General features: G+C 38.8%; 1 protein-coding gene across 1 annotated transcript; it reads left to right on the forward strand.

Annotated features, from left to right (window-relative positions):
* Positions 1–1,402: 1,402 nt before the first annotated feature.
* Positions 1,403–7,457, forward strand: LOC143595564 (chaperone protein dnaJ GFA2, mitochondrial-like). Its single transcript, XM_077074548.1, has 18 exons — positions 1,403–1,501; positions 2,691–2,790; positions 2,876–2,965; positions 3,068–3,153; positions 3,263–3,346; positions 3,550–3,588; positions 3,722–3,811; positions 5,022–5,072; positions 5,162–5,249; positions 5,333–5,397; positions 5,480–5,554; positions 5,668–5,740; positions 5,904–5,995; positions 6,230–6,301; positions 6,539–6,595; positions 6,689–6,737; positions 6,839–6,905; positions 7,021–7,457. Exons 1-18 carry the CDS (start codon positions 1,403–1,405, stop codon positions 7,115–7,117), a joined length of 1,374 nt encoding a protein of 457 aa, XP_076930663.1. The 3' UTR covers positions 7,118–7,457.
* The last annotated feature ends 3,804 nt before the right edge of the window (positions 7,458–11,261 follow it).

Consider the following 11,261-nt stretch of genomic DNA (forward strand, 5'->3'; position numbering starts at 1 on the left):
TAACTTGATGACCAGTTTTAGAATTAACTTCAATAGCTCACTATAAACCTCTTGTAGTTGAGCTCACTACAGGCACCCTTAATGTGTGAAACCTTGTTATATCATATGGTTAACATAGTGTAGTGTCACGAAGTTATTTCTTTGACTCTCGTGCGGGCTTAGAACTTGGTCGTTGTAGTGTTTTGGAAGCGGAAGTCTTGGCAACATAGTGTTGCCTTGCGATGTTGCAAGTAATGGTGCTTGTGTTTAAACAAGAGGGTGATGCTTTTAATACTTGAACACAAGTATACAAGAAAGTTGATTATGCTGGAAGTTTAAGTTACAAAGCTTGATGATTACAAGGGCTTGGGTGCTTACAAAATGTGCATCTAATGCCTATTTATACTAGTTAAGGGTTGGTTTAGACCCTTCTAAATCTAGAGCTTTCTAAACATAGATTATACATGCTTATTTTTAGAGTTTTCTTATGAAAATATCCAGACATTCAAGATACATCATGGCTGATCTAGAGGCTTCTTATGGCAGCAAAATATTCATCATTTCTAGACCTTTCAAGGTCTAGAATGGTCTTGCATCAGACCTAAATTTTCTAGCAACTTTGATGCCCTTTTCCAGCACTTTAACGATGGTTCTAGACCTTTCAGGAGCTGCATATTCTGCCCATTCAAACAGCTTCCAAGGCATTTGAGGGCTGATTTAGGGTGTCTCAAAGACGCCGGGCTGGTCCAGAAAGTACGGGGCTGTTTCGGGCATCTCTAAATGGTTCTATATGGTGCCAGAATGATCTGAATGACGTGAAAAATGTTGTGTAATTTGACGGTGCGTGACAGCAGGCTCTTAAATTTTCATATGCAAGGTCGTGAGTTAGAGTCTTGCGTAAAGCATTTTCTTCCCTCGTCTTTAACCCTTTATTTGATAACCTTTTTTTTAATTTTCTATGTATTTTTAAATATATTAAGTTTTTTTAAAATACTGCGACGTGATTATTTTTGTCGACGTTTCGATGCAAGTTTTATTCAATATCGAAATTTAGAATATAAGGCACAACCTAGTATAGCACTAATGTACAAGGCAATAAAGTATTATTTAAAACTTAGACCACCCGTAGTGGCAACGTTGCCACCAACGTCGAGGACGAAAACGCAGGAGGTACACCGCCCCCCCCCCTGCGTTATATGAAATTGATTTTTGGCTGCGTTGTATACAAAACGCGGGGATTGTCACACAAATCAAAAAAAATAGCCGTTGGTTGGGTGGGTCTTGGAGCAAATAAAATTAGGATGTTGGAGAGGTTGATGGGTCGCTTAAGGAACCGATTTCGGAGAGGTTGAGGGATGTGACTGTGGATGATGGGTCGCTTAAGGAACCGATTTCGGAGGATGTGGAGAGGTCGTAGATTTTGATGGTGTCGTCGGAGCCGCCGGTGGCTGCGACGAAGCTAGCGACGGCGAGGGATTTGATGGGAGAGAGGTGGGATGGGAAGGAGAAGAGGGGGGATAAGGTTAGGGTTTCGGATGAGTGTTTTAAGGTTTTGAGCTTGAAGCCCCAGATGAAGCGTTCATAAGAACCTGCAACTAAACTCATGTTTGAGTTTGTTGTTTCAAGGTTATGGAAGAAGAAGAAGAGGTTGCGATGTAAAAGGGGTTTTAGGGTTAGGATGTTGGAGATTAATAAAGTTATTTTAGTTTTTTCTTTTTTAATTATATATTTAATTATTTAAATGAATTATTATTTAAAAACACAAATAAAATTAATAATGACTGGGCGCCACGTGGCGCATAACCCCTGGTAGTGGAGAGTTATGACTACAGCCTGTTTTTGTACAAAACCATAACTCTGACTGGGCGCCACGTGGCGCATAACCCCTGATAGTGGAGCTTTATGACTACACATGGTCTTAATATGTTTTCATTCTTTAATGATAGTTACAATGATGGTACTTGGACTTCACATGACTTTTGCTATTTCTATGAATAGTTATATATTTGGCTCCTAATATGTATCCATAAATTCGACAAGTTTATTTTTCCTTTTATATGGTTGAATGTTTTATGTTTAAAAAATTCAAAAATATACCGTTTCGATATAAATTATAAGGTACAAGTTTTTTCATATATGTTTTACAAAAATATGATTAAAAGAATTCAAATTATACAAATATCACGTTTAAGATTGTAGCTATAATTTATACAAAGTTTGAGTGAAGTTCAAGCTAGCCTTGACTCGGGTACGCTTGGCTCACTAACAACTTTGAAATGTTAATTGTCGCTGATGAGCATACAAAAGAGAGTGGGTTGCATTTTGCAATAATAATAATAATGAGTTAATTTCGTAAATAGCCGACCTCCATAAGAATTGGGGGAAACTAGAAGGCAATAGTAATAGTAGTACTTACTGGCCCTAGAAGCTTCTGAAAGAAGGTTTTGTTTCTTTCAATTAGGGTTCTTGTTTCTAGGGTTTACGTAACAATCAGATAGTTTCTTCTTCCAGTTCCAATTGATTCATTCACTCACAGGCAGAGAAGCGAAGCCAATGGTTCGTCCGAACGCCATTAAAGTCTTCTCATGGATTACTCGCCGCTCACTCTCCAACAATCCCGTACGCACTCAATCCAATCATATGATTTGATTTGATTCATTCGCTCTGTTAGTCTTTCAATTCACCTTTCTTATGTTATTGCTGCTGTGTAGTTGTATGACTCGCTTCTAAAAGGAGGAGGTTATAGGAAATTTGGTTCATCATCAATTCACGGACATCACACCATTCCTAATTCTTACAATTACAGAAATGGTATATCTTTACTGCTAAAAAATACTGTTTTTTATTTACTTTGGAGGTTGTGTTGTATGTGTGTTTCATTGGTGGTATGTTGCAGTGGTTAATTCGAGATATGGATCGCGTATTGGAAGACTTAGTGGATATTATTATTATTGTTATGGGAACACTAGATTCATTCATGCCACTTGTATGTTCACACACTCTCTATGATTTTTTTTTAAGTTACAATCTTTTTATGGGATTTAGAAAATTTGTAGTTTGCTTGACTTACCCTTACTATATTCACCAGCATACATGGCTGCAAAAGATTATTATGATACACTTGGAGTAAGTAAGAATGCAACTGCATCAGAAATCAAAAAAGCATATTATGGGGTTTGTATCTTTCTCATAACTTTTTTTTTCTATTTAAATTAATTCTCCCTGTGAGTTTGTTTTGTTTGATTTGTGCTATGTTTTTACTTTTTTTTTTTGGAACTTTTAGCTAGCCAAAAAGTGGCATCCAGATGCAAATAAGGATGATCCAGAAGCAGAAAGAAAGTTTCAGGAAGTTTCTAAGGCATATGAGGTACTACGGTGTTATTCAACTCTTGATATGTCTCTCTAGACTTCTTATTATATTTAACAATCTTTGTTGTTTATAAATGGCAGAAATGTGTATTATTGTATTAACTATTAAGGATTGTATTTTTTTCATCATTACATGATAATGGTTACAAGATATGAAATTATAAAGTGAACAAAACTCAAAGGTAGCTTGTATTATTACAGGTTCTGAAAGATGAAGAGAAACGAGCTCAATATGACCAGGTTCAAATACTAGCCCTTCTTGTTTTATCTTCAATTAGTTATTGACTTTCTACTTATAGTCTTGCTATATAATATTCATTTGATCATGTATGTCCTACTTACCGTCTTTTTCGTTTGATTCACTGGTGTATAGCTTGGCCATGAAACTTTTGAAGCAACTGCTGGTGGTGAAGCGGGTCCAGATCCGGGTCATTGGCGCAATCCATTTCAGGATCTCAATGATGTGAGTTTTTGATACGTTATGTGAATTAACTACTCATTGCCTATTAGCTATTTTCTGTACGTCTAGGTCTAGGTAATATATGCAACAGACACACCATTTAGTTCTTTATTTTTAAACCATAGTTATTAAAAGCCCTCGCTTCTTGCGCCTAGGCTCATTTTCCAGGCCAGGCCCAATATCGCTTCTAGTTCCTAGGCCCTCGCTTCTTGAAGGTGACAACACCTCTACTGGCATTGATGACGGGTCAAGAACAATAGTCATTTCAACGTTTACTATTTATTACCTTTTGACCTTTTGGTTTTTATGATTTGAACATTTTGGTACTTCACTTTGAACAATTTGTTATTCAAGTTTTGGAATTACATTTGAATCTCAACTATTTTAGAGCTTTTGGTACCAATAGCCATTGTTTATTATATATGAAGAATAGTATTATTTTTCTAATACGTAATATATTAATATATTTTTTTTTTATTTAAGTGCGCTTTTTTTGTCTTAGGCCCTCACTTATTTTGCCGTTCGCGCCTAGGCCCTAGGCGAGGCCTATGCTCCTTAAGTGCGCCTAGCGCCTTTGATAACTATGTTTAAACCAAAAGCCGTTATGAGCAAAATAACATCAATTTTTACAGCAGAAAATACAAACACTGTACAGCTATATGTGCTACTATGTCTACAGATGTATAGTAATATTGCAGTATAGTAATATATTAAGCATAACATCTTAATTAAGCTTCTTTTCAATATCTTCAACTTCTTTTCTTCAAAAAGCTCATATTTTTAAGCTTGCAAAATACGTCATAAACTAATAGTTCTGGGTATTTATATATTTGTGTGTATATATAAACTTATATTATGGGTTGTATATTATATGTATATACATGTGTGTGTGCATATATATATATGTGTTTGTGTGTGTGTGTTGTGTATTTATATTTTAAAATTGGGCGAGCCAACAAGCCTGCTAGCGAGTCACGAGCCAAGCCAACCTTGACTCGGGCTCGGCATGTTTACATACTAAGGCAGTTTGGCTTTAGTATAGAAGTTCATTATAGATGCAAATGCAGATCTTTTATTTATATCTTAGACATGATAATTTTAGCATGATCTATGGATGCTTTCTTTAGTTTCATACTTTCATTCAACTTTGTCTTAGAACTATTCTCTTATTATTGGATTATAACTCTTCTTTTTCCGCATGTTGGTGGGACAGATATTCGGCTTTGGGTCGTTTAACAGGCACTTCACTGGCAAGGACACAAAGGTCTTATTTTTATAAGCTAAAATTTTCAGTAATGTTTATGCGTTTTATTTCATATCGACGTTTTAATGTATTCTTCCATCATGCTACAGGTAGCCCTTGAACTTTCATTTATGGAGGCTGTTCAGGGATGTACAAAAAATATAGTCTTTCAGACTGAGTTGCCTTGTGAAACTTGCGGTATGATATATCTTTCTAGATATTTATATTGTGTCTTATATTTTGGAGTTATGCTCATTAATATTATTTGTGACCATTGACAGGTGGAACTGGTGTTCCTCCTGGAACAAAGCCCGAGACATGTAGGCGGTGCAAAGGAGCAGGCATGGTTGGTATTATATTATTTTATTTTTATGTTTTGGAATTTCTATAGATATTCATGCTAACATACGTGTCTGCACTATTTGTAGACGATTAATCAAACTGGTCCATTTAGAATCCAGGTCACTTGCACTCAGTGTGGTGGAAGTGGTAGATATGTCAAGGTGTGTGGCAAATATATATTTCACATATACAAGTATCATGTTTTTACTTATCTTTGCAAACACATATGTTCTGAAATAATTGACTTTAACTTATAATATTGGTTGACTAACAGAGCTTATGCAAGTCATGCAATGGACTGAAGGTGGTGAGAGGACCGAAGTCTGTCAAAGTGAATATAATGCCAGGTAATTTTATATTTCTTAAAAAAAGTTGATTCCTACATGAAAAAAGTAAGTGTGACACTTGAACAGAATTTGAACCTTTTCTATTCATATTAAGGACGGACACTTGTCTTATAATTATAGATCATTTGTAAAAGAAGTCATATTCATTATTTGGAATTTACAGGAGTGGATACTGACGAAGAATTAAGGATGCCTAGATGTGGTGGAGCAGATCCAAATGGCAACCAGCCCGGTGATCTTTTTGTTGTTGTTAAGGTAACATCATGTTACATGGTTTTTGGTTGAAGGATCCATTGCTTATGACTATGTTACGGATGCGTTTTTTAAAAACATTTATGTATTTAAGATGTACACATCCTGTGTCTTTTTTTTGTGTTATGTGCTCATTTGCATGCATGCATACAGACAGACATACATACATGTGAGTGTATGTATGTATATATGATGCCTTAAATTGGAATTTATATGTATACCTTGGTAATCTTTTAGGTACGAGAAGACCCTATTTTCCGACGAGAAGGATCAAACATTCATGTGGATGCGGTACTGAATATCACTCAGGTAATTGTAACAGAAAGCAACAGCAGCTAAGAAGTGAAATTATAGACTTATCCCTTTAAACTTGTCTTAAAGTCACATATCTAAAAACAGATTAGCTGATCCGCATTTAGGTAGTTTTATAGTAATCTTTCTATAAAGATCACACCTAGTGTGGAAACATTCACTCAATTAACCGATCTTTTGTATATCTTTTGTATGGTTTTTTACGCCTTTGTTGCTCCTTTAATTAATTTGCAGGCAATTCTGGGAGGAACAATTCAGGTCCCGACATTAACGGGAGATGTTGTTCTCAAGGTACCAGTCTCATTATTTCAAGAAAAGCGATTAATAACATTAAATTGAAGTATCTTGTTACAATTTCTCAAATTAATTTAATTTTATTTGCAGGTTCGTCCGGGAACCCAACCTGGTCAAAAAGTAGTTTTAAAGGGGAAAGGTAAGCCATAATAATAATAATAATATTGGGTTACTATTATTTATTTGTAGTTTTCTTCTTTCTACGGGTCTATAAAACGGTATATGTTTGTTCATCATCAGGAATTAAAACGAGAAACTCTTACTCGTATGGAGATCAGTATGTACACTTCAACGTCAGCATGCCAACGTACATTCTTATCACATTATTCTTGTAGTTTTGACTTTTAAGATATCTGTTTGGTTAGTTGAAGCTTGAAATATGGTTTGTTACATGTGGTTGATTGTTTGTTTTATTTACTCAGGAACTTAACTGAAAGACAACGTGAACTGATTGAGGAGTTTGCAAAAGAAGAACAAGGTGAAGATGATAAAGGTGCTGCAGCTGGAGCAACTAATTAAATACGGACACGTGGAAAACAGGTGTAGCAGAAAACATAGATTTTTTCAGTTATGCACCTCTCGTATTTAAAGGGGTTCAAAGTTTTGAAGGCAAAGTGAGGTTGTTTTGAAGGTTTAGTTTTCTTATGTATGGCATACGAAAGGGATATAAAGCTTACCCTACAACTTGTCTTGAAACATTGTTGCAACTTATAAGGGTATTTTTGTCTTTTTCTTACTTTGTAGTTAATAGGTTGCTCTTAGTGTAAAATAAAAGAAGCCACTGGAGCTGTTAGAACTTAGAAATTGTAAAATCTATTTACTCGAATGAACTTTTTAAGAGGGTAGCTACTCGGTTGTGTTGGCTGGGCCGGCTCGACTGTCTTTGAATGGTTCAGTTTTGACGGTTTGTGCTGTTTTTTAATACTCTGTTAAGATCATTGTTTTGTACTATCATCATTTGTTATTTTTTTTGGATTAGATTGTTGTGCTGTTTTTTGATACTCTGTTAAGATCATTGTTTGGTATTATCATTATTTGTTATTTTTTTTGGATTGGATTGGATTGGATTAGATTAACGTGTAACCACACAGTTTAGCATATGTAATTGTCTGTTTTATGTTCAAAGCTCAAGTTTAGTTTAGTTGATATTCCTACGGGGTAGAGGTAAGACTGTTTATATTTTACCCTTCTCAAAGCTTTGCTATTTTTGGGATTTACTGAGTATGATGATGAAATTTAACTCGTATAAATAACATGTAGTTATTTATATGATGATTAGTATGTATTATATTTGTTAAAATTTTATATTCAAAAATTCACTTATAGTAAAGCTTGGTATATGAAGTCACACTTGGTATGTGTACATTAGTTTTGAGTTCGTTTAAGCTAGGCCTGAGTTTTTAACAGGCTGATCTTTACGAGTGACTTGACTCGTTTCCGACACCATTTGTGAGGGGTTAGTGCTCAACAACGTGGAGTGGTTGATACAATGAGCTTGACAGGACTAACCTGGTTAGATACAAAAGTTGTTTATGTATAGCTAAGTACTTAGTCATGACATATGAATTCAACAACTGTATCTGTAAGCATGCCAATAGTGTAGTTAAATTAATGGCTTGACAATGGCATGAACCAACTATGTTTCACCCACACAAATCTGCATCAATATATATACATACATACACGTATTACGAAAGTGTTCAAATATCTCATTTAAACTATGGAAGATAAAACTAAGACAATGGCATCCCTTGTGGCGGTAGTGGTGGTGATCGGACTATTTGTTCAAGGAGCTGAGGCACATCCATGTGGGAACACCTTTTTTTCAGCATTGGTGCATGAAGAGGTAGGTCCCAGCAGGGCCCAGTTGGACCCGCAAGACTCACCTTGAAGAGGGACGCCTGCGCAAAGACCAACTGGTTCCGCAGGACCCACCATGCTCAGAGAGATGAAGACCTTACGCGCAGTACGCCAGCTGTTCCCGCAGGAAAAGCCTCCCAATGGTGAAGTACCCCGCCTGTTCCCGCAGCTGCGGATACAAGCCATCAGGGAAGGCTACCCGCACTAATAGCAAGGCTACACGCACTAGGCACTAACTCTCAATAATTCAGTAATGTCACCTGAAGAAGGAATGAGCAAGGCGGGAATACTCCCGCCCAAATGAGCCAGTCCGTACGCTTCTGGAGGATCTTTTGTACTATACCTGCCAAGGTATGGACAAAATAGACAAGATCTGACCAAAGCAGCCCATGAACCAATCACAGGGTGACAGCTCACTGACAACAGTACGACGAGGAGCACGCTCTAGTACAAAATGTCACTATCAGCCGCTGCCTACTCACCAACCCTTGTCGTGGCACGTACATAGCCTGCAGTTGGTGGAAAAGGAATAGTACACAGCCGGCCATGTCACTATCAGCCGCTGCCTACCCACCAACCACCAGCATGGCACGTGCGTAGCTCACAGTTGGTAGAAAAGGAATATTATACAGCTGGCTGTACCTGCTTGGAAACCTACCTTCGGCTATAAATACTCCAACACCTTGGAACGGTATCATATACTATCTTATACCATCACATATCTTATCTGCTCTAGCTATTTCTCTTAATATACATTTATATTCAGAGCAATCTAGTCTGATTCTCACGCCGGAGGGTGGTCACAAGGAGGTACCCCCCCTTCTCAGTGACGAGCTCACGGTGTCTGTTTTGCAGGTCATCAGAAGAATAACCATCTTTGCCGGACCTAACCCTCGTGGGAAACATCTACTTGACCCTAAGATTATCCGTAATCTGCCGGGGTCACTTAGTGTTTCTTCATTGGCGCCATCCGTGCATAAAAGCTAGAACTAATTCTTTTTCAGTTTTTTCAAAACCTCTGGAAAGATGGTTAAGGTTACTCCGGTGCCAAGGCCAACGAGTGACCAAGAAACTCCGGTAACCACAACCCCAGCTACTGGGGGGAACACCGGCGAGTACACAATTTTTACGAACACTACCCCGGTTACCCAAGCCGGGGCAAGTGCAGTAAATAATCCTCCCCTGGGATTCACCGATACCCAGTTGGAGAGACAACAGACGAGGCTCCCCCGCTAAACACTTGATCAAGTTAAAGCGTGGGCGGAAGCACGTCAGAAGGAATTCCAAGCTGAGTTGGATGAACGCTTACGTTCACTCCAACAGGCTGACGAATTCGGAAGCACTCGACAACAGCTCAACATGAGTAATGAGTGCGAGTATGATAAAGATTGGGAAGAATCTGACAGTGACGCAAACCCGCGCCATAGGGCGAAAGGGAAGCGTAAACAAGCAGATTTCCACAGAAGAAATTTTGGAGAAACCTTTAAACCAAAAAACGCGGGTGGAAACCCACGTGACTTCTCTAAAACCTTCAGACCAACTGTTGCAAATGCGGGAACGTCCAAATTTGCAAGGGACATTGCGGAAGCAATTGCCCCGAAAAGTGCCAAACAAATGTCCAACATAGGCACATATGATGGTATATCTGACCCAGACGATCATTTGAACAGATTCATAGCGGGGGCAACCGTCAGCAATTTGACGGAACCCACGTGGTGTTACATGTTCCAAATGACGCTTGTTGGGGCAGCCAGAGCGTGGTTCGACCGTCTACCGGTCCACCACATCTACGATTAGGCAGACTTCCAGCAAAAGTTCAGCCAACACTTCAGTCAACAAAGAAAGTATACCGAAGAGCAATGGACGATCCTCAACTGCATCCGAGAGGAAGATGAGTCTTTACTAGACTTCATCACGCGCTTCAATTCAAAGAAGCTAAGTCTGGGCACTATTAGCGAAGATCTTGTCCGCGCTGCTTTCATCCAGGGCGCGGAAGACCCAGAGCTCATCCGCACCTTAACGGGTAAAGATGGCATGCCATCCACGTGGGATGCCATCATGACAGCAGCTAAATGCTTCGCGGAAACGGAAAAGCAACTGGGTAGAGATCTTCCCCAGAGTACAAACCTCTACACTCAAAAAACAAGAGAAAACAACGTCCTTACCGCCCGACAAAACAAAAAGAGGAAGCTTGGTATTTGGCAGTCAAGGGTAAACTTTGGCACCTCATCCGGCTCGCACCCTCGGTTAGGCGAAAAGGATAACATGCAGTCGTCGAACCGGAACTCCAGATGGACGCCACTCACCAAAAGCGTCACCGAGATATTTGCCACCGAGAGGCTCCCATGGCCAGAGGCTCCAATAATCCGACAGCGTCCAAACGCTGATCAAAGCAAATCCTGTGACTTCCACAGGACAAAAGGCCACACTACGGAGGAATGCGTAGCCTTGAAGGACGTCGTCGAAGCATTCGTCAGAAATGGGAAACTCACTCACCTCGTGGCGTAATGGACGCTAAGCAGGCTAATGCGTGTAGAACCCCAGTTGGGGAAAACACGGATGAAACTGCAGCTTCAATGTTGGAGACTACATACTGCGTAAACAACGAGACTCCGAACCAGGTGCATATCGGCTCGAAAGGCTCGATGACACCCCCATCCCAAGAACATGGAAGGAAGCTCAATTACACAGGCTGCATGTAGATCAATTCCAAACTTGTAAAGAAAAGGCCTAGAGCCACTTCTAATGGAAATGATTCTCCAAATCACATTGATGCTGATGGTCTTACATTTATACTTATGAA

This window comes from Bidens hawaiensis, unplaced genomic scaffold, assembly GCF_021521415.1.
Source record: "Bidens hawaiensis isolate Kalapana, Puna unplaced genomic scaffold, B.hawaiensis_p1.1 tig00045330_1, whole genome shotgun sequence".
Taxonomy (NCBI): domain Eukaryota; kingdom Viridiplantae; phylum Streptophyta; class Magnoliopsida; order Asterales; family Asteraceae; genus Bidens; species Bidens hawaiensis.